Source organism: Gymnoscopelus braueri (genome assembly GCF_963280865.1).
Source record: "Gymnoscopelus braueri genome assembly, chromosome: 4".
Taxonomy (NCBI): Eukaryota; Metazoa; Chordata; class Actinopteri; order Myctophiformes; family Myctophidae; genus Gymnoscopelus; species Gymnoscopelus braueri.
The window spans coordinates 31,761,461-31,786,277 of NC_137605.1; the positions used below are offsets into that span (position 1 = coordinate 31,761,461).

Genomic DNA, 24,817 nt, shown 5'->3' on the forward strand with positions numbered 1-24,817 from the left:
TTGTGCAAATCTTTGAATATAATTTTTTAAAGCAAACATTTTTAACTCAAATCTTTGCTTCTGATATTTTGAGATGGGGGTCTGCAGCCAAATACATATCATTTTGGGGGCCCTTGACATGAAAAAGTTTGAGAACCACTGATTATAGCAACATACGTTTTTTCAAAAAACTGTTTTTTGTTAGAAGACATTTGTAGAATCACTAGAAGCAAAGATTTGAGTTACAAATGCCAAAGAAATCAAAAAATGACACAGACACGTTCCCGGATTGAATGGGTTAAACCTAAGCTCTCTGGTCATTCATTCCACTAACACTACAATGAGAGGCAAAGGAGGGCAGAGTGAGACAGGTTTGGAATGGGGCCAAAGTGATAAATTGCAAGAGAAAGGGCCCTAAGGCTACAGGTCCGAATAGATGCTGGCTCTGGTCGGTGAGCAAAGAGTGCTCAACAGGTGAAAGTTTGCAGAATGGTCAGTTTTTGTTGAAACTTGTTTTTGTCTAGGGCACTGGTTTTCTGTGGGGTCCAGGGACCCCCAGGGGTCCTTGAGGGGGTTCCTCCAGGGGGTCCCCAGCAAAATGAGGAACAGTTTAAACACTTACTGTAAGCCCTAATTTATTTTTTCTACTACGTTGTGATGCAATGCGTTGTGAGCTTGTGAGTCAGCTTTTTTTGAAAAAGTTCTACAAATCTTCTCTTACTGGCACAAAGCTGACAAAAATGTACAGCTTTGTCAGCTTAAGGGTACAAGTAATTCAGCATCCAGCCTCCATCAGTGCAATGTAAAACATTGTCAGTGAGACTCTCTGCCTATCAAAGTGTCCTGGAGCAGGCCACTGATAGATAGCTGGCATAAATTACAGAGTATAAATATACTGAAAATGATTGAAAATGTATTCACTACTGAGCACTGTATGGCCAGTGTACTTGGTATACCAGAGGCTGTGGAAACGTCTACGGATTATGTCACGAGAATTAAGTTAGACAAGGGAAATCCCAGTTGTGATTGCAACATTACTGGATGAACGTGGTTAAAACGGTGCAGGCCTAATGCAGAGCCTTGGGAGACTCCCAAAGCGACAGCCAAAGATTCAGACTCCAATCCCACATCCCTGATGCGCTCAGTGTGGCTGGAAAAGTCATTTATGGGGAACAATGTTATGACTCTGTGAGCACAATGTGATACAGTCATCCTAGATGGCTAAAATGATCTTTAAACTCGTAACCTTTTTATTAAATTCAGAAATGTCTGTAAATGTAATGTGTCTGAACGGCTGGATTCAGGATAATTCAATAGCATAACAGTTACCCTCGTTTCTCTTTCAAATTCACCAGCTAAGATCTAAGTGCTCGGCGACTATCACGACTCATGCATTAAAGATCCTATACGTGTGTATGTGTTTTTTACACACGCACACGCACACGCACACGCACACACACAGTATATGAAGAGCTACAGTGTATCCTCCACAGTCAATGGACAAACAGACAAAGTAATGGTACGATGGAACCAGATGGAGAAAAGGAAATGTGGGGGAGGCAAGGAGTGAGGGAAGGAGGGAGAGAGGAGTTGGTGTGAGGCGGTATGGCTGTATGGGGGGACGCAGGCAAGAATAGCAGGCAGACAGACCGCGTCAGCAACTCTATTCAAGGCCTGACTGACAGACGGAAAGACAGAGACAGAGAGAGAGAGAAACTAAGGAGAAAGGGAAAACAAGTAAAGTCAGAGAAGGGTGAAGAGAGGGAGCAATGGAGGATAAAGGGAGATAGAGAAAGTAAGTAAGAGCATTAGTGTGTGTGTGTGTGTGGGGGGGGGGATCCCTCATTAATAACGACTTTCCTGTGACAAACCCGCTCTCACTCCTTAATTCCATTGTCATTTCATAGTCTAATTAAAGAAGATCGGGAACAGCCAGTCCATGGCCTTAGCGGGAAAACGTGATCACAAGATGTCTGGATACACTACCATGTCCATCTGACTTTTACCCCAGTACCCCCGTTTAGTGTGTGTTGTTACTTTAATCCGATGCCAAGTCATAATAAACTTTTCCAAGTAGCAAGATCTGCTCTTGTGGAGTTATCAACGGAGCTGGTCAAGGCCAGCTTTTTTTTTTTTCATGTCAACGACCCCCAAAATTATATGCATTTGGCCGCAGACCCCCATCTCAAAATAGTTTGTTCCAGAGTCACCCAGAAGCAAAGATTTGCGCACATTTTAATTTGTTTTAAAAAATGTCAGATCTATATCTGCTATTTTTGAATAGCCAAAGTATAAAATATGGATAAAGGGGTTAAAATGATTATGACGCTCTATTAACTAATTTTGCTGGGGACCCCCTGGTACCCCCCCCCCTCCCCCCAAGGACCCCTGGGGGTCCCTGGACCCCACTTTGAGAACCAATGGTCTAGGGGGTTGTCGTTGCTACAGAAGTGTTGTTTGGTTTTGTTAAGTTTATGTTTTGGCCCCGGCTCAGGCCTGTTCACCATTGCACTGTTGTTAGCACCTCTTGTACATAGCAGTCATTCACATGTTTTGCATTCAATGTATGATTGAGTGATTCACCATAATAAAAGTCAATCTTTTATTATAATTTTGCCTTTTTCATTTGTTTTTATTTTTTATTTAATTCCAGCTCGGTTTAGTTTTTTAAAGCAGGTTTGCTAGTTTAGTTTAGTTAGTATCTTTGCTAACTGCTGTGTCACTCTGGTGTCACTCTGGTTATTAGTTAAGTAGATAGATTAGGAGGGTTGTCGTTGCTAGAGAAGTGCCGTTTGGTTTATGTTTTGGCTCCGGCTCACGATTGGACTGTTGTTAGCATCGCTTGTACATATAATAGCATTCATTCACCCATTTTGCATTCAATGCTCGAGCTGATTGAGTGATTCACCTTAATAAAAGTCAATCTTTTTGCATTATTCCACCGTGCCTTTGTTGCGTGCCTTTGATTTGATTTGATTTGATACAAAATACATACAGGTAGACAGTACAGCAATAAATAATACAATCAATAGCTACCTACAGCCCCCCTAACCCCTAGACAGGGTCGCAACATAGATGGGGGCCAGTTTTATTGAACCTGAGCAGTTAATTAAGGGGCCAAGCACGTAGTGCCATGGTCCCTTCTTATTTCTCTACCTTTTATTATTCTTCCGCCGTTTTACACATACATGGCAGTATTAGCCTAACCGTGCAGTCGGTTTTTACAAAACTCATTAATATGGTAGAGGGCAATGTCAAGTGTCGAAGACACGAAACCCACAACCATTGGCCAAAGGGTGGCGCTATAGCACTCAATTGAAAATCCAAACTTTGAACAGGTATAACTCATGCCCTGTTTAACCTACAACCATGAAACTTCATAGCACATATGCGTCTCCTCACGACGAAGAACTTTCACACTCTGCCATTTGACCTCTGACCTTTAGATCTCCCACCATTTAGAATTATATGAAAAACAGTTCAAATCGATCTACTCCTGGGATGTTTGAGCAATGTGCACAAAACGTTCTACACATTGTCGTTGGACCAATATCTTCAAACCCATTTAGAAAAAATGAAGCCTCCAGGGGCCAATGAATGTTGCGGTTTCTGCCCCCAACTACATGAATGCAGTGTCATATTTTTACGAAACTGACCCTCTACCAAACAGTAGGGGAGAGGGGGGAACTTTAGCAATCGTTTGAAAATGCAAACTTTAAACAGGCATGAGTCATGCCTCGTTTGGCCGACAGCCATGAAACTTGCTTACACATGTGCCTTGACTCATGAGGAACACATCTGTCTATTTGACCAGTAAGCTCCGCCCTTAGATTTTCCGCCACCTAAACCCGGGATTTTTTTTACGATTTGCGTGAAACGTTCTACACACAATCTATGGACCATTATCTAAAGTCCCAGTTTAGAAGTTTGTACATGAAAAAATTAAGCCTTCATGAGCCAATGGATATTGTAGAGGGCTGGCTTCATTAAAAAAGGAAGAAAATCTGTGTGCGCTCCCTTCTCACAGTCTAAAGTCTGTGGATCGAATGGCTTGGTCGGTTAAGTGTCTGCCTGTCAGTCTGAAGGTCCCTGGTTCGAGCCTTACCTCATGCAGGCTTCATTTAAATTGCATTGCACAAAACATGGCCGTGTTAATTAATGCATATGCAATTTTTAAAGATAACATGAAATGCTTTTTTAGCACATTCCCTGCCATTGACGGAGATCTCCGTCATTTCAAATCCAACCGTTGACCACCATTGACGGAGATCTCTGTCTTTAAATTTTCCACATATATATTCCACAAGAAGGCACTCTAACGCAACTTAGGAATGATCCTAGGACCCTAAAAGAACGTCATCCCAAAAAATTACACTCTCGTCCACTCCTTCTTTATGAGTTTTAGAAAAACACTCCTTTCTCTTTTTTTGGTGAAAACGGCTGTTATACAACAGCCGACCGGGAAAAAATGGCCGATCGCGGTTACAAAATGTTTTCTCTGGTGGATAGATCAGACTAAATCAAATAACAAGGAAGTCAAAGGGCAGTTTTTTTTTTGCGATCACGTGATTTGCTGCTACTTTGCTTCACTGGGAGTCAAATGGTGACTCCCAGGTTAGCGAACTCCCAGGTTAGCGAACTTCGCCATCATCATCTGGTTCCCCGCTGCAGCGGCCAAGGTCAAGGCCAAGCTGCAGCGGGTGATACGCTCGGCGGAGAGGGTGATTGGCTGCCCTTTGCCCCCCCTGGAGGCCCTGTTTAAAAGTAGGGGTTTGGGGAGGGCCAGGAAGATCATGGCTGACACCGCACACCCAGGCCATGGTCTCTTTGCCCCGCTCCCCTCAGGCAGGAGGTTGCGGTCACTAAAGACTGTGAAGGCACGACACTCACACAGTTTTTTCCCTACGGCCATCCGGCTACTGAATGCTGCTGGTCCTCCTCCCCCCCCCCCCGACCTGACCTGACCTCAGAGAGCTATATGGACTGTCCTAACTGAACACTTGATCTTTTTGGCACTTTTGGCACTTCTCATATTTATTTTTATTTATTACTTGTTGTTTGCACTATGATGTGGTTTGCACTGTCTTGTCCTGTCTTGCACCAGTCCTGTTGTAAACTGCGCTCCGCTGCATCAAACCAAATTCCTAACATGTCTACATGTCATGGCAATAAAGTCTTCTGATTCTGATTCTGAACAGCGCCATCTAGTGGAAAACAACTGAAAACACAAAATCTCTTCTTTCTCGCCATTGGCAGTCAAAGAGTTAGGTATTTTTTTGGGTGTGACTATCATTATCATGGCAGATCCCTGAACAGCATTTGTGCCATGTTTGGTGATGATTGGAACAATGGTCCAATGTCCAGTGTTTGGACACACTGTTTATGCTGGTGTTTTTTCAGAGTACCTAACTCAGTGAAACTCTTGCTACACTGTTTACAATGGAAAGGTTTTTCTCCAGTGTGGATAAGCTGGTGTTTTTTCAGAGTACCTGACCGAGTGAAACTCTTGCTACACTGCTTACAGTAGAAAGGTCTTTCTCCCGTGTGGACACGCTGGTGTTTTTTCAGAGTACTTAACTCAGTGAAACTCTTGCTACACTGTTTACAATGGAAAGGTTTTTCTCCAGTGTGGACACGCTGGTGTTTTTTCAAATTACCTAACTCAGTGAAACTCTTGCTACACTGCTTACAATGGAAAGGTTTTTCTCCAGTGTGGATAAGCTGGTGTTTTTTCAGAGTACCTGACTGAGTGAAACTCTTGCTACACTGTTTACAATGGAAAGGCTTTTCTCCAGTGTGGACACGCTGGTGTTTTGTCAGGTGACCTGACTGACTGAAACTCTTTTCACACTGTTTACAATGGAAAGGCTTTTCTCCAGTGTGGACACGCTGGTGACTTTTTAGGCCAACTAATTGATTGAAACTCTTGCCACACTGTTTACAATGGAAAGGTTTTTTCTCCAGTGTGGACACGCTGGTGTGTCTTCAAGTGAGAATTGCAACTGAAACTCTTGTCACATTGTTTACAGATGTGAGTTTTGCGTTCCTGTGTCAGTCAGATGATGTCTCTTTACTTCCGATTGAGTTAAAGTCCCGGTAAAATGTTGACTATTGTAAGGTCTTGATTCTTCCGAGTTTCCTTGCTGCTGGCTCGTTGTCGGGAACAGTTGGTTCATCATGGTCAAAGCTGCTGCTATGCATGGGCTGTAATGGTCCAAGAATGTAATTCGTGATCTGTGACCTTACGATCCAGGATTTGGTTACAGGGAAATTACAAGATGAAAATCAAACGTATGGATCTCTGCTGGAATAGTTTCCTCTTGTGGTGACGAATTCTTCCTCGATGTCTCTCTCCATGTGTGTTATTCACAATGTGCAGTCTGGTCTTAAGCCGAGCTGATTCAAAGCTCACGTCATCATTATGTTGTCACTATGATGTCAGCCGTGCCCAAATATGGAGTTCCATGTCATTTACTGGGATCAAGTTTCAGCCCAGGCACCTCAATTGTCTTCCAGTATGAAATTAAGCTCTAAAAAGGGAAATGGAAAAGATAGACTAGAAAAGTGTGTTCCTCGGAGCGCAAGTCTCAGCCATATGTGGCACCATAGGTTATATGGTTGCCTACCAAAGGCGTGCAAACTTTGGAAGGCAGAGTCATATCCAATTAGAATGGAATCTGGAAATCTGAGTGATACATCTGATCAAAATGACCCCAGATAGGCGCTCGGGGTTGCACAGAGGTATGTGTGGTATGCAGAGGACTGGATGCTCACTATGCTACAGAGAAGCAAGCAGTTGACATGCTAACTATCTGAGTGCATAATCATTATTTTATACTTTGGCTATTCAAAAATAGCAGACCTACAAGCTCATAGCGCGGCACCAAGCTACGAGCTTGTAGATCTGCTATTTTTGAAAAATCTTGAACATTTGTACATATATTTTTTACTCAAATCTTTGCTGGGGGGGGGGGAATACATATAATTTCGGGGGTCCTTGACATGAAAACGTTTGAGAACCACTGATATAGCAACATAAGTTTTTCAGAAAACTGTTAGGATTTAGAAGACATTTGTAAAGATTTGCACAAACCATTATACTGTAACTGCGCTGGAGGTCGCAGTGCAGACATCACAGAACTGAGACAATACATTCAACGTAAAAGTAAAAAGAATGTTCAACAAATTGTGTTCTTTTGTTTTGAAAGCAGTCTCTCTCTCTCTCTCTCTCTCTCTCTCATCTCTCTCTCTCTTCTCTCTCTCTCTCTCTCTCTCTCTCTCTCTCTCTCTCCTCTCTCTCTCTCTCTCTCTCTCTCTCCTCTCTCTCTCCTCTCTCTCTCTCTCTCTCTCTCCTCTCTCTCTCTCTCTCTCTCTCTCTCTCTCTCATCTCTCTCTCTCTCTCTCTCATCTCTCTCTCTCTCTCCTCCCCCCCTCCTTGTCACTGGGTGACTGGTGCAGTCAGGGTCAGTGGATGCCCCTCTATAGTCTGAAGTGGTTTCCTCTCACACATCTTCTATAGTGGGACACTTAGTAGAAGGGAGAGCGGGACGAACGGCTCCCGGTTGTCAGATGAGTGCAGATAAAGAGAGAGAGAGAGTAGTGGAGACTGCATGGGTAAACAGTCTATATAATCCTGCTACCATGGTCGTTGAGTGTTTTTTTTTTTTAAGATATTGTTTTTGGCTTTTTCGCATTTATTGTTAGATTCAGTAGACTGACAGGATATGGGGGAGAGAGGGATGGGGTGAGTGAGACGCAGCATAAGCAGTCTAGGTGCCCAGACCGCTACGCCAGCCGTCCGGGCCATGGTCATTGAGTGTTAATGGCAAAAGGGAATGGATGGACTCTGACGTTGGAGATCAGCGAACAACTATGGAAGTGTGGAAACAAGATGACGAATGAATGAATGAATGAATGAATGAATGAATGAATGAATGAATGAATGAATGAATGAATGAATGATTGAACAAAACAAGTTATGAATGGTTAGAAAAATGTATATGAAGAATCGATCATGAAACAAATGTAAAAAAGGGAGGATGATTGATGCACACAGAGCACAATCCTGTTGATTAAACTCTGAGTGTGCAAAAATGTAACTATTATACTCTCAGGGTTAAATTAAAACTGGATTTTACAGTGCATATAGGAAGAAGGAGGCTGGTTTGTTGAATGGACAGATTGGATCAAGGGATTGCAGAATGAAGGGATGTCTGGATGAACAGTCTGGGTAATCCAGTTCCTTCAAAGTCACGCTTTCTTTCACTCTCAAGGCCTATCTTCCTGCGGCCGGCGCTAGGCGCTAAAATTGATATAAACTAGTGCCAGCCTATGATGTCTTTCCCAAGACGCACAGGAATAGCGCCTAGTTTGTCTCAAAAGCAAATGATCTAGGGCCGACTTTGCGCTTGGAAGTGAGTTGATCTTAATTCACTGCCAGGAATTAATTAATTAATTCAGCCGTCTACCGTCCCCTTGCCAGCGAAAACAGTGATTTTACTGTACCTTTGAAAAATCATTCTCTGTGACCTCCGTCCTCTACAAAGATCGGCTCATTACACGCACGGGGCTGTCGCAGTAGAGCGAAAAAAAAAAAGTGTCCGGTCGCGATCCTCCATTCCAGAGCTATCGCCGTTTGAATGTGGCCGTTTTTATAAATCCTTTAACATGAAAGGTGCCTAGCTTTTTTTGTTGTTGTTGTGATCACGGTGATTTCTTGGTGTACTCTTCTTCGGTGGTGCTTGGATCATTCACAGCACATTACTTACTTATTACGGTCACATTACATGAGATATTTCTCAACAGGCACCGGCATACTCCGGAACGATGCAAGTCGGGAATGCATGCCCCACCTGGTTATGCAATACCCGTTGTAACCATTGTCAGCGTACCCGTTGTACCCCGTCTGTATGTCTGTGTCCCTTTTGTGCCCATATATGGAGATCTCTGTATCTGTCCATGGCCCTTTAAAGGAGAGATCCAGTCATTTTAGGTGTTTGCTTTGATGTGTCGCTAATCACTCACCAACATACCAGGGGCAGTTGACTTTTTTCATAGAAGCCCCTGTCATAATGGAGTAATGTGTATAAACAAAAATCGCCTATTTTAGCAGCTCCAAAGTTTTTTTTTTTCCCACTAATCCTCATTATGCAGTGTCCTGACACTCAAACATGCATTGAATGTCCGTTATGAGCTGCCGTTCATGCAGAACGATGTGGAAGCTGGTCCTCGGTGTTGCCAGATTCTGTGAGAGAAACAAGCAACCAGCTCCATGCTGCTTAAAATAGGCGATTTTTTTTTTTCTTTTCTTCACATTACTCCATTATGCCAGTGGGAAGGGGTCTCCACAATGGACAACAGGGGCTTCTATGAAAAAAGTCAACTGCCCCTGGTATGTTGGTGAGTGATTAGCGACACATCAAAGAAAACACCTAAAATTACTGATCTCTCCTTTAATGCCCATATATAGAGATCCTTGATGTCATCAGTATATGCCGATATATGGGCATATAACCGATATGCCTATATTAGTGCTGGTCTTTAGATTTTCCCAGATGCATTAGTAGGGCAGAGATCTCTGGTCGTCTGGCTATGCGAGACTAATCGACCCTTGCTCTCAGAGTTAAATGTGTTCCTTCCCACCATCCTTAACTCCAGACTAGACTCTTTGCTTTATGTCGAGTCACTCTTCTCTCTCCCTGGTTCTCATTGTGACTATAATCCCAGTCTCCCTCTCGCTGATCCATACCACACCACTCCCATAATCCTCCACGGTAGCCGTATCGCAGTCCACAGCATTCCACAGACTTATCCCAAGTGGAATTCCACTCAAAAAGGAGCCTCGCTGGGAAAAGGGATTTCACTCACCTGGATGACCCCACCTGTGGGTCGCAGGGGGGAAAAGGCCAAAGTTGAGATGTGGAAAGCAGGTAATATACGCCCCCATTCAAGGATATCTAGTATACTGTATTGATAAGAAACACGTGAATGTGGAGGAGTTTGATTCAGAAAGGTAAAAAAATAATCCATATTTTTGGAGATACGTTTTAACCAGTCGAGACAAAAAATGCTTCAAATTGAAAAACGAACTATTGGTATGTCGAAACCTATTGTAGGTGACCGATTCATAGTAACCCGTAATCTGCTTCGCTATCATGCAAGGCAACACTTTGTGTGTCAGGCACTTTCTAAATGATGGACACTTTTGTAAAACTCCTCAGTCCCACAGTGGAGATTGACAGGAGGGCTGACATGCTGTCAGGCTGCATCAGAGCCTATGTAATGCACAGCATTTTGTATGTTTGCCACAAATGGACACTTACTGTATCATGTTAAGTACATTGGCTTAAAGAGCTGGTGCCATGTTTTGCACTTTTCTGTTTTTCATGTGTCTATTAGGTTGATAGAACTTCATTAAGCCCCCCCGGTGGTGTTTTTATGGTGTTTTATGTCTTCTCTGACTATTTGGAGTTTCTTCCTGAGGCTGAAACCTGAGGGTCAAACGTGCCAATAGAGAAACAGCGCTTTAGTGACATCACAAAGGCCATACCCTCCCCCTCATTATCATAACACAACAGGTGTGGGCATGAGGAGGAGAGACTAGGACAGGTGGGTGGTGCTAAGGTGGTGGAGGAGGTGCTAAGGTGAGAACCAGGTATACTTAATGAACTGGAGGCGTGTCCACATAAAAACATAATTTTAACACTTACTGTACACTTTCTTTTTGTTGAAAAAAATCCTTACATAATAATAATACCTTATGATCAGGTTTTAGGGTTGAAAAATATCATGGCACTCCATCTTTAATGTCTTAAATTTACAGTGACGATTTTCTCCCATCCATCCTCCTCACTGTTTTGCCTGATTCACTGCCTTTTTTGCTATGTTTTTAATGTTGTTTTATGTTTTTGCTTACATTTTTTGCTTTATTGTTTTTTTTTCCATAAAGCACTTGTGCTTTATTCTAGCTCTGTAAAGCACTTTGGCTGCATTTCATGTCATGAAAGATGCTATACAAATAAAGTTTATTATTATTATTATTATCCATCCATCAATCCATCCATCCATCTATCCATCCCATCACTGTGTGTTCAGTGAGTGTATGAGTGTCATCCTAAAATAGCTTTTCTATCTGCAGGTCTGTGGTAATGTTTTGGAAATGACCCTGACTATTGCTAATTCACTTTATCCCATGAATCCACTTTGAAATTACTCGCACGGCAACACACACACACACACACACACACACACACACACACACACACACACACACACACACACACACACACACACACACACACACACACACACACACACACACACACACACACACACACACACACACACACACACAGCTGTCTGATATTGTTGTGCGTGCGTGTGTGTAAGTCACCTGTCTTGTACAGTGTAAAACTAGGTTAAGATAGAAATAGACATAGTGGTAATGATGTGGTCATGGCATTGATCTCACTCACTCACTCTCACACACACACGCGTGCACATACTTGGAGAGAAAGAGAGAGACAGAAAGAGACAAAGAGAGAGAGAGATAACACCAAGGAAGAACATGTATGCAGGAAAGCCTGCGCGCGCACACACACACTCATAGTCTCTGTGGGGTCAGAAATCTGTCATCAACTGACTGCAGCTCATGTAGGAGCTCTGTCAACACCACTGTTTATATGGTAGTCTGTGGAATACACACACTGGTCCCCTGACACACACACGCACACACACACACGCACAGACACACGCAGCTCAAAGGCATCTCTGAGGTCAGAAGCCTATCAAAGACCCTTATGTCACCCACTGTGAATCTTATCATGACCTTAGACCTCATGGTCTAGCGTGTGCGTGTGTGTGTGCGCGTGTGTATGTGAGTGTGAGTGTGAGTGTGTGAGTGTGAGTGTGAGTGTGTGTGTGTGTAAGCCTAGCTCTATTTCCAGTATGGGGGGTCAGAGAAGGACACACAGGGTCAAATCAGTGTAGGGCGCGTGTGTGTGTGTGTGTGTGTGTGTGTGTGTGTGTGTGTGTGTGTGTGTGTGTGTGTTCACTGTACCAGTTGTGGTGTGTCGTGGAGCAGGGGCAGCAGCGTGGCCTCCAGTATGTCGGTCTGGTCAGGACTCAGGCCCTGCCACAGGGACAGCAGCAGGATGAGCAGATGGCTGGCGCTCCGCAGACGGGTGAACGCCTGCTCCAACGCTGCCCTGTTCTCCTCTGACGCGTCGGCCAGCGCCATCACCTGGTGGAGGGGAAAGATCATTATTATACAGTAGTTATTGGCTTCATTTTGAATATGAACGTGTAGGGATACTTTATTAGTGTTTGCATCCCCCCTTTACGATCACTTCAAGTCTAATTCTCGTCACACCCAGAAAACTTTGCAGCCGAGTGCCGTCTGCCCTTGTTTTGCATCTGATTGCAATTATCTACAGTATAGGGCGGCCATAGCTGAGTGGTTAGTGAGCCCGCCTAGGGAGCCAGAGGCCCTGGTTGCCCCAGGTAAGATTCCAGGCCACGCCAGCATATGTGTCGATGAAATGAAATTTGTCCCTGAGCAAGACTCTTAACCCCTAACTGCTCACAGGCCCTCATTGGAAACAAGCCCGCAAGGACTTTCATGAACGTCCTGTTAAAAGGAATTATCCTTATCCTTATGTGGCAAACTATAAATGATGGCTTTGCACTGCACTATTTATCTGTGTGCTGATGCATCTTTGACTGTCACAGAGGAGTTTGTGGATTTGGTTCCGAGCCGTTATGTTTCAAAATCCTGAATCCTAGTAATGAAAATGATACATTTTATTACAGTGAGAAAGTGTCAGTGTTTTACATTGACACTTTCACACTCTTTTTTTTCCAAAACAAATATTTTACACAGCCTACCCTCACCCAGCCACACTGAAGTCCACTTTGAATATGTATATATGTTTGAAGCGAACATTTTAAACTCCGATCTGTGCTTGTGGGGGTCCCTGAAACAACATATTTTGAGATGGGGGTCCGCGGCCAAATACATATCACCTTGGGGGTCCTTGACATGTAAAAGTTGGAGAACCACTGATATAGCAACATACTGTTAGGATTTAGAAAACATATATATATATGTATTTGGCCGCGGACCCCCATCTCAAAATGTTTTGTTCCAGGGACCCCCAGAAGCAAAGATGTGAGTTACAAATGTTCGCTTTAAAAATATATATATATTCAAAGATTTGCACAAATGTTTCACGGTTTTTCAAAAATAGCAGATCTACAAGCTCACTCACTCTGTGCCGCGCTATGAGCTTGTATATCTGCTATTTTTGAATAGCCAAAGAAATCTAAAATGACACAGATGTGTTCCCTGTCTTAATGGGTTAATTGGGCTGGTACTTGCCAGTACAGACTACCATTTCTGATGACCTTTGCCTACCTGAGCACCTATTATTACTTATGATTATTATGCATTGAAGGAGTTGACCTGGCAAAGATCCACTATAAATGTTGTCTTTTAGTGTGAATAAAGAAATCTGAACTGTAGCTCGGTATGCGGGTTCTATCCTTTAAACTATGTTATTTGTTTAACCCAGCACCCACTGTTGATGTGCGTATACTGTAGGCTACTGTAACATTATTTTTATTCATTTGAGGTTCTGCACTCTGTACACTATCGAATTTACACAAAGAATAGGACAATCTAAGTAGACGGTACTTCAGTTTAATACCTTCCCACACACGTTTCCAAACACGTATATAATTTTTCCAAACAACAAATCCAGAAGATAAAATAAATGATGAATGCCGCTATGTTTGTGCGCTTAACATGTAATCTTATCATAATACTCACTTGACTTAGATTGAATGTGTGCGCATTACTGCTCCATTCATCAACTCTTCCCTCTTAAGTAGTGTTGTGTTTTTTTTGTCTCATAGTGGTTACTCACTCTATCCAAGTTTCAAACTCAGGTGACAGTGTGATCCAAATTAAACCCATAATTTTACGGGATAACACTCTGTCAAGATGCCTGTAGAAAGCAGGGGTATGTATAATGAGTGGTTATCTACTTTATGGTTACATGTATAAAACCATCAGACATCTGATTATTATAACTATATTAACAGCATCATAGACTGCACAGTGCTCATAGGTGTACTGAGAGGCTGAAATCTGCTGTACTGTAAACACATGACAAAATATGAACAGCAAATAAAATATATACAAATTCCTTTTTGGGTCAAAAAGAGCACGCCTGGCATGACGATGTCTTCGTCTGGCTACAATCACTGCTGCCATGATCACTGGAAAGTCTGGGTGCGACACCCCTTATAAATACGCTTCAGTTACCACCAGCTCTCTGAAGACGCTATAATGACTTTAACTGTGTGTGACTATTAGGGCTGCTGTGTGTGAATTGCACTTTAATTGTAAGGAGGCTCATTTACTTAAGAGGGGCACATTTTGCGCCACAATGTATGCATATTACCTATTTTAAATACACTAGAGTTCTGGCCACTACGCCTACGATGGCCCTCACACCTACGTCGCACCGTTGATCCCACCGATATATCCGAGTCATAGTGTCAGGGGTTTTGTAAGAGTACACGTTGTAACGTCTGTCTGTTTCCCTTTTGTGCCCACATGAGGAGATCTCTGTATCTGTCAGTCCTTGTCCCTTTAATGCCCATATATGAAGATCCCTGATGTCATCAGTATCTGGCCCTATATTGGTATGCCCATATATGGGCATATTGGTCACAACGGCCGTTCTGGACAACTGGATATCCATATGCCTTTACATGGACATATCGGTCGGATCGCCAGTTTTGGACAACCGGATCTCCATACAAGGGCATATCGGGTTTGTTTATGGTTATGCTTGAGTCATAGTGACATGTCATGCCTATATAAGGGCGTATCGGGTTTGTTTATGGTCATGTGTGAGTCATAGTGGCATGCCTATATATGGGTGTATCGGATTTGTTTATGGTTATGTAACAAATGTATAATAATAATAATATAATATATATAACATAGGATGCAAAGTAAAAGCACCAGAGCACCAATACATTATTTGATTGGCAACACAGTTAGGGGCTTTAAGAATTTGACAGTTTGATCGCGAAGGTTTAGTGGGCACAGTGGATTTGACTATAGGTAATAATCATCTATCCTTCATTCACCCTTCCTTCCTTCCATTCTTCCATCCGTAATTTATTATTCATCATCTATACATTTATCTCTCATTCTGTCCAATATGGATCTATTTATAAAAATGTGTGCAGTCAGAGTTAAATTCGATTTTACAGTGTCGGCAGACTATGTCCACTGTCCACCGGGCAAATGTATCAGGTAAATCCCTAAATTAGCCACTGTCACTATTTTACCAGCCAGCTGTGTTTTAAAAAAGAACTATAATTGATGACAAGTTATCTGCTGAAGTCACTGTGTGTTGGATGAGTGCGTGGCTTTTCTTTCCAACGGCGGTGTTGCGGCTGCTTACATACGCACAGCAGCGGACTTCAAACGAGCGCGTGGTGAGCCATTAAGCGCAGTCTGAGAACTGAACCTACCCCCCACCCCGCACCCTGGGTCAATCCCCTCCCATCCTTCGGCCGGATAAGAGGGGAGAAGTGAACGGGCGATGACAGCAAAAGACGGATGAAGACGAGGAGAACAAGAGAGGGCACGCCAAGTGAAGAGAGGGGAGGGAAAGGGGAGATGAGGGAGGTGAGCTGATCAGAGGGAGGGAGAAAAAAGTGAGAGAGAGGGAGAGAGAGCGAGAGAGAAGCAGTGGGAGGTGAAAGCAGATCTGGGACTAATGGAAGTAGATGTGTCAGGAGTCGGGGTCAGGTGGGTTTTTCGGGGGAACATGACTGATGTGCAGAGTTGACTGGAACACGGACCGAGGAGACAAACTTCTGGGGCCGGTGTTTTGTTTGACAAATCGATTCAGCGTTCGCCATGTGATACTGAGAAAACACAACGTGAAACGTAAGAGATTGAGGAGGCGGTGTCAAAGTAAGGTGAAGGGTGTGTGTGTGTGTGTGTGTGTGCGTGTGCGTGTGTGTGTGTGCATGTGTATCTGGGGTTAAGTAGCAATCCCCAAGGTGAGTCATACTAGTTTGTCTAAAGTCAGACTGTAAATGCATATACACTTATGAGGCATGTGTGAAAGCATGCTCACTCAGACTCACATGCAAGGACAAACACACACACACACACACACACACACACACGCACACGCACACACACACAGGTGGCATGTAACTCCAGTCACTTCCTCTCGCACTCTGGTTCTTTCCGAGGTAACCCCAGGGTCCCCGAGCTCTCAGTCATGACCCCGGTTGCCTCTGGCTGCCATGTCACTCACACCCTGAAACACCATAAAGCCACCAGAACACACTCACTGCCATCCAAAACCTACTTCACTCTGCTGACACACACACACACACACTTACATATAGGCCACAACACAGTACTAAACCCCATTTGCCCCGCACACGCACGCGCACACACACACAAAACCATAATCCCTGTCAAACCCCCAAAGCACACAGCCCCCAACCACACACACACACACACACACACACACCAAATCCCTACGGAGGTGAGGTTTGTGCTGGTAAGGATTGGTGTGTATTGATAAAAGGAGCGGGTGCAGTAGAAGGGCTGCATTGTTAGGAGGAGGTCCAACACTATACAGACTGGAGGTTCAGCTCCATAGGCACTGATTGATGCCAGCTGAGAGCACACAAAGGGACATTTAACCAGGAAGGCTGTGCCGCACTTGCACACACAGACACACACACACACACACACACACACACACACACACAGTATGCATACGTGAAAATGCTTGCTTGCATGCATGTATGCATGCATGCACATAGACTCATTGTAATGAACATGGGCACATCAAAGTGAACACACACGCACGCACGCACGCACTCACGCGCGCGTGCGCACGCACGCACGCACGCACGCACGCACGCACGCACGCACGCACGCACGCACAGGCAGCTTGAAACTAAGAAGTGAACAAGGGGTTCATGGTTAGTCATAGGAGGCTGTTGTAACCCGGAGGTGACCTTAAAGGACCTCTGGTGTAGGCTGATGGAGTTATCACACAGTCACACATTTAAACAAGGTCTGTTGGCTGCAGATAAAGGGACATTCCCTTAGACTCCATGATTCAAGCTAACAGGAGATTTTCATGGCAGCATTAAAGCAGAGATGAAACGTGAAGCCGTCAGATGTGGGGACTGCTTCTTGGAAAACAATGTGCTGAAATACAGCGTGCTTCAGAAGGAATGCTGTTATGTCACATTTACAATCGCGTTTGGGATTCGCCTTCCTGGGTGTTTTCTGGATTCACAGGGCATCTTAAAAATCTTAACACAAAAAACGCTGTAAATTACTAAGCTACAAAACATAACAATAACACAAACAAAAACAGAACAGAACAAATCCTGTCTACTAAGGAGTCAATTTGTGTGTGTGCGTGCATGTGTGTGACAGTGTTTCAGTACGCATTCAGACAGGCCTGGCTCTGAGCATCTACAGGACATGGATGAAACGGGGTTGCACCATATTTAGTACAAAACTACATGGTTTTGTCCTAAATACTACACACCACCCATAGTGGTGAGTAGCAAGTAGCATTGGGAACCAACAGTTTCCATGCAATGAATGTAGCCCATATGGCAGGATCCTATCTCTTGTTTCTCTCACATAATGGACATGACACCAGTATGTCGCAATGACATACCCCCGATCCACCCCTTGATGCTGAGTGCCAAGCAGGGAGGCATTGGGTCCCATTTTTATAGTCTTTGGTATGCCCCGGCCGGGGGATTGAACCCTTCCAGTCTCAGGGCAGACACCCTAACCACCAGGCCACTGAGCTGAGCTGGTCCCCATAGTGGTGATGTGCAGACTGCAGAGTAAAGTCTGCAATGTCAATTTAACTCTGAGAGAGTCAAAATGAAAGCCAACGGACCATAACACATTTGTAAATCTGTGTGAGTGTATAAATGGAACCCCATTTTTAAAGGTTATAAGGGAACACACACTGTCGGTTTTACAGTGTGGTGCTAGTGCAGCCTGTACTCTCAGCTGTCTCCGTCGCTGCTAGAATACCAACCATCAGGGGGCGGACGGCTCAAAATAAGACAATCACTAATGGTTACCCATCTTTCTGACTCCTCCCTCCCTCCCTCCCTCCCTCCTTCCTCCTCCTCCTCCTCCAGACCACAGTGAATACACCACCACTTTCCCCTGTAGACGCATTCTGTCCAAATTACAGCCAGGCTAAAAATACTCCTCCCAGTCTCTGTCTCTCCCATCCCAGACCCAGAGCCCCAAAAACCCAGAGTGTCAATTTAACTCTGAGAGGGTACAAACGCTGCTCCATTTGGTTGCATTTGTACCCTTTCACAGTTACACATGGATACGTTAACACTGGGGGATTTTACTGTGTAGACACAAAACGACGGACCAGGGTCCATCATAACACTTTCAGAGTTAAATTAACACGCACGATTTTACAGTGTGGAGCTGGACGGAGGGAGGCTTCACATTATTCGCGGAGGGACCTGGCCGCAGACACACAGGCACATGTGCGCACACGCACACGCACGCACACGCACACACACACACAGTCACATAGGCACACCGACTCCAACACACAAGGGGAAATTTATAGTCATAAACATACTGTATCATGTGGACCGTGCATGGACACATGTGCACTCACAGAACCCCGTCTGTGAGTGCACGTGCACATGAATACAGAGGGCATGCATGCACAGAGAGAGAGAGAGAGAGAGAGAGAGAGAGAGAGAGAGAGCGAGATGGAGAGAGAGAGAGAGAGAGAGTATGTGGATGTGGTATGTGCAGTGTATAATTTGAGCCATAGGGCATGCTGATGGATAGAATGGGGTTTGGTGGCTTCAACAGGCACCTTGCAACAGCCACCAATCAAAGACCAGAACAGTTGAACAGATTGCATCTAGTGGCCGTTTCTGAGAAGGCAAAGGGAGTACCACTCAATTATAGCCTTCAAAAATATTGTCTCAGGACAGATTTTATTTGTGAGTATTCATTACAACCTACCATAGAAAGCCAGCCGTATAGAAACAATATAGGAGAGTTTATATTAGTGGACAGTTTCTAGGAACAGGAGAAGACCTCCAGAGGGAATAAACATCTCATAGAACGCATGAGTTGCTGCACATTATCGGCTATTTGCGTACATACGTCAAATGTATACAGATGCAGTGTAGTGCCTCAGTAATCTAGGATCATAGGTAAACCAAGAACCTAGCATCAGTCTAAACAGTATAATATCACAAAATAAATAGATGTTCTACCATGCTGCCAGGGCAGCATACTGTGGATAGACCATATTCACACGGTAGCCATTTTACTCTTACTTCATACTTAGCATTACGTAAGGCAGCCACGTGAATATGATCAATCGTCACCTCTCCCCTCCCTAACGAATCAAAAGAAAATGCCTGCCATCTGGTCAGCGGCAGGGTGTTCAAACTGTACAGTAAAATGTGGAGATGGATATGGAAAGGGAGGCTTTTTTTGTCCATTTGTTAAGGGTCAGTTTGAGTTTATTTTACTGTGTACAATCCCCGTTATCCGCACTACTCTAAAAGGGACACCGACAGATACTGAAATCTCCATACAGTATGGGCATAAAAGGGACAGACGGGTACTCTGACAACCGGTAACGGGTACAACGGGTATTGCATAACCGGGTGGGGAATGCTATTCCAACTTGCATCGTTCCTGACTTGCATTGTTGCAGAGTAGGCCGGTGCCCCCTACGGGCAACCACACTAATAATGAAGAATAGCAGCAGAATTAAGAAAGAGAACAGTTTGTCCGTTATCCTAGCGCTTAAGGTGCCTGAAGGTGCTCTGTGCCACGTTCTTACCCTCCACAGTTTGTCAAACAGTTGGTACTGTACAGTTGGTACTATTGGTGCCTGCATAAGACTAACTGATGGTAACTGATGGAATACAACGGATGATTTCCTTGGCTTTAAGGAAAAACATTCAGTATGGAACTTGGAGAAAGCAATGTGAATTCTTCAAGTGGGTGGAATTCCCCTGCTGTAAAAGGAGAGGCAGGGAAAAATCCAACTTGTTTGACTTATCTGCCAAAAATGAAGTTGTAATCACAACTATTTGGAAGTCTGAGGCTTTGTAGTTTAGGAAATGTGCATCTAGTGAGCATGTCTGGATAGAAAAGAATGAAACACAATCTGCTGCTGACAGGAGCTCTACTCTTTGGACAAAACAACACAGGGTAAAGTAAAAGTTTTTGTGTGTGCGCGTATGTGTGTGTGTGCGTAAGATAGAGTGTAGTGTACTGTATGCTCCGTTTAGCCAGCCAGATTAGACGCTTCCTGCTCAGTTAGCCGCAGCAAGCAGCATGGACATCCTCCAAGCCACACAAACATACACACAGTATACATGCGCAAAAAATCCACACGCACATGTACAAAAGTGTCAACATGCACAGGACTACACACACACCACACACACACACACACCCACACACACACACACACACACACACACACACACACACACACACACACGCACCTTAACTTTTTCTCACTTGTTCACGTCCTTCCTCGCTCTCAAACATAAACACGCACAGGACTGCACAGTGCACACACACACACACACACACACACACACACACACACACACAATCATGCACGCAAACACCCACACACACATACATACTGTGTTGTACTATCTCCGTCAGTGGAAAATGACAGTGTGTGTGTTTGGCGGGGAGCGACGTGGCAGCACTCATCCCTCAGAAGAGGAGGATGCTTGGAAGAGAGGAAGGGACAGAGGGAGGAAGTGAAATGAACAGTTCAAAGGAAAGGTAGAGGATTGAATGAGAGCGAGGGAAGAGGTAGAGTAACACAAGAAAGCAATACATACTCCATGAGCTCATGGAAAATAGGGGAATGAGAAATAAATGTCAAATTCATTGTGGAGATTTGAGTTAGATTGATTTACCTTTTTGAGAGAGAGAGAGAGGAGAGAGAGTGAGAGAGAGAGAGAGAGAGAGAGAGAGAGAGAGAGAGAGAGAGAGAGAGAGAGAGAGAGAGAGAGAGAGAGAGAGAGAGAGAAGAGAGAGAGAGAGAGAGAGAGAGAGAGAGAGAGAGAGAGATTACTCATCAGTTTGTAACCTGGGGTTGACTTGCAATATGAAGGCTCAGTCTTTCCAGGTCCTGATTAAACAGCCAATTGAAATCTCACATAAATGAAAAAACCCAGCAACCCAGTCCATTATATCTCACAGCATTCATAGGGAGATGATCCAGCACTTATTTAGCCATAGGAAGTTTAGATGTGTTGACTGACATGACGGACAGGATTGTTTTTGAAAGAAAAAAAAACAACTCAGACTCTGTTTTTACCATGATAAGAACAAAAACATACATCTAAACAAACCTGTCCTTCCATCAAGTGCTCAGTTCAGAATGTTGGGAGTGAGAAAACATCATAAATCAGCCAGCGGTGGTGGGGTGACCGTTTCTCAACGGCAGACACCGGGAGACTAGAGCTCCAACGTCGGCATGACCCTAAGACATCCCCAGCTAGAGCCAAAGACTTCCCACAGACGAGTCAAGGAAGCAGGGGTTGAGAGATAAAGAGCTACAAGACATAAACAAGCCGGTCCTTGGAGACTTTTTCACCTGTTAGCTAGCAAGCATCTCAGGGGAAGGGTGGGGGGGGGGGGGGGTGAGGGTTGGAGATTAGCGATTAGCATCTAGCCTCTCTGGCTGATAGACGGGAGCAGACAGACAAGACAGTAACCGCTTTTGTCTTTGGTCACGGCCGCCAGACAGCAAAAGTAGATAACACTGTCTTCACTGTGACAGATAACAGACGAGAGGAGAGACAGGCTGAGAGAAGGGAGGGGGAGAGAGAGAAGGAGGTGCTGGCACATGGCGACATTGTTTACAGAAGCCCCAGTGGAGTTTTCGGGGAAGGGAGGAGAGAAGAGTAGGAGAGGAGAGGAGAGAAAAAAGATGGATAAGGCGATAGGATCTAGCAACCCACAGGGAGGGCAACCTGAGATGACTTATCAGCTGTGGTGGAAGGCTCTGGAACACACCGACCTGATAACCTGAATGCCCCCCTACCTTTCTCTTCTCCCCTCCACTCCTCTTCTCTCTCTCCTCCCTTCACCTCTCTCCTCCCTCTCTGTTTTGACCAGCTTGTGGAGCAAACTGGTCTATGTTCAGTGCGCTAGTTGTGGCCTTTTCAATACTTTACGTCCATTGGGTCTAATAGAATCTGTCTGCCGGAAGTACCAATATTGGGTCCTGAGCAGGCGCATAAACGGTAGATGCACGCACAGTTACCGCAGTAGCATTTTAAATGCGGAAGTGTTGCATTCTCAGATTGACCACCAGGCGACGGCCGCTTCACTGTTCTACCGCAGCTCTGGGGGCTTGGTCGTCACTGACTCAATGACTGAATCAGTCAGCGCAACACGTTCACCTGAATGGCCTCTCAGGCTATGGGATAACAACTACCAGCTCTACATAAAGAGGGAAATGTTGGTCAGTTGGTACAATAATCTAAACATGTTTTATTTGATTGATGAATGGCCCAAACAACACAGTTTACCGAGAGCACCCCTCCTCCATCTGACGACGTTGTCAGCGGTCTGTCTGATACAATAGCCTAGCTAGAATATGTTATATAATACTGCAGTTTTTATTAGAAGCCCAGCCTAGTTTTATGTTTACAGTTAGATGTTGGATTTTTTGTGCCTGTAAGAGTGCATGAATACATCCACAGGTGAGCTTTAGATGTGAAAGGCACCTTAATTTAAGTCTTGAGTTTAATATATATATTTGTTTTGGTAAAGTTTAGTAAGATGCAAGAGTAATGACAGTACTTTTCAAGGGTAACGATGCCAGGTGGGCTTGAGACTAGAGAAACTGTTCTGGAACTGGAGGGTCATAGGTTCAATAGCCGCAAATGCCATGTGTGCTGTCATGGAGCCATTAAGCCAGGCACTGAAGTGCCAACTACACACTAGTTGGGACAGTTTCACAGTTTTACCAGTAAAAGGCAGAGAAGGTATGAATAATACATAAGAATAATGGCAAACATTATTCCATAGTTAGCTTGTAACATGTAATGTAATTATGTCAATTAACTGAACATGTTAGGAAAAACATCCATGAACGTTTTGAAGGTATTTGGTTATCATGGTTTCAACATGGACACCAAGAGCCATCAATAGCATGATGTTGATCCATTCCACACAAACTAACCATTCAATAAAAACTGTTGAACTCCAATGTAGAAGTAACAATTTATTCAAGGGAAACAACTAATGGCAAATTTGGTCAAAGTTTGACCTTCTTCAAGCACCGGCATTCCTTGGGACCCAGCAGTGCTACGCAGTATAATGCTCAGTGTTAACATGTCCATTTGTAACTCTGAGAGGTAAATTAACAGTGTAGCTTGGTCTATAGCCTTGTCAGCTCTCTCCATCAGACTCTAGTTTAGTTGTATGGACAGCTAGTAAAACATGGCTGGTTGATTTATGAGGCTGCCTCTGCTCTGTCAAAGACCAGTGTTTAACTTTTGTTTGCACTGGGACTCGGTGGGAAGGCGTCGGGCGAGCGAGGGAGGGCTTTTTGTTTTTCTTTGACACGCGTGTTCACACGGTCGCGCACAAAGACCTTTATTCTCGATTGATCTTTGATACGTTCAAGGTACGCCCTTCGTCTGTCTGTCTGTCTGTCTCTTTCTCTTTCCTCCACCCCTCCCCTCTCTCACTTTCTCCATCTCCATGAATGACCCCCTCTCTCAAGTAGTCAGTGTACAATACAGGTATAGCTTAGTGCTGGGCACAAAAGGCTTCAAATAACACCAGTTAAAGGTGCTGTAAACTGTAGTGCTGTTATATTGATATAACTGTAACAGGAATACATTTTACAGATACAGACTAAGGAGATTTATTTTCCTTTTGATATTTTGAGAGACAATATAAAATATCTGAAAGGTTTCATATCAAAACATAATCTATCATATTGGAGAATACCCTATAAGGTATTGTACTACAGTAGTAGGGATGTTCAGAAACCATTCTGAACATCAACACACATGCATAGACATCACATCACACACTTGCTATACATAAATCTGGACGTCCCAACGCACGCAGTCATGTCAAAAGCCGTCAAACACCAGCGGTTCCTCCCTTCTGTCGGGGTGGTCTACCGGTCCTGGAGGGCCCCAGGCCGACCAAGGGGACTAAATTACAGAGCCTGCCCCACCACGGTGACACCCAACCTGGGATTAACACCCCAGGCATGAGCTCGGGCTGAGCAGTAGCCCCGGGGCCCTCCGCGATTCTCTGAGAGTTGACCTCAACAGGTTTAAGTTGACCCACCCCCCCCCTCGCTCCCCCTCTCTCTCTAAATGCAAGGCTCAGTGGTTGAGACCAGGGCCACCCATGGTTAAAACATTAGGGAGTTGGTCTGTTCCAAGTGGGTGCTGGGAAACAAGGATTGTGGAGCTTGAATTGTAGATTCTGAGGAAAACATGGATTGAAGCACAAACTATGTTGCCGCACAAACATGGATTGAAGCACAATGTGTCGCGATGCAACGCATTGTGAGCTTGAAATACACCAGTAAAGTAAAAATACCTCAAAATTGTACTTAAGTACAGTACTTGAGTAAATGTACTTAGTAGTTACTGCCAATCGGTGATTTGTGAAACAGCATAAAAGCCCCCCACACTAGTGCTCTGTTTCCTAAACAATTAGCACAATTACCTTAAATTA

At 44.2% G+C, this 24,817-nt stretch overlaps 1 protein-coding gene across 1 annotated transcript in view; it reads right to left on the bottom strand.

Annotated features, from left to right (window-relative positions):
- Positions 1 to 24,817, bottom strand: part of bbs9 (Bardet-Biedl syndrome 9) — a 226,504-nt gene that overhangs the window by 106,227 nt on the left and 95,460 nt on the right. Inside the window, exon 19 of the mRNA XM_080425602.1 lies at positions 12,038 to 12,220. Within this exon, the coding sequence (XP_080281728.1) occupies positions 12,038 to 12,220 (183 nt within the window). The remainder of the gene's footprint in view (positions 1 to 12,037; positions 12,221 to 24,817) is intronic.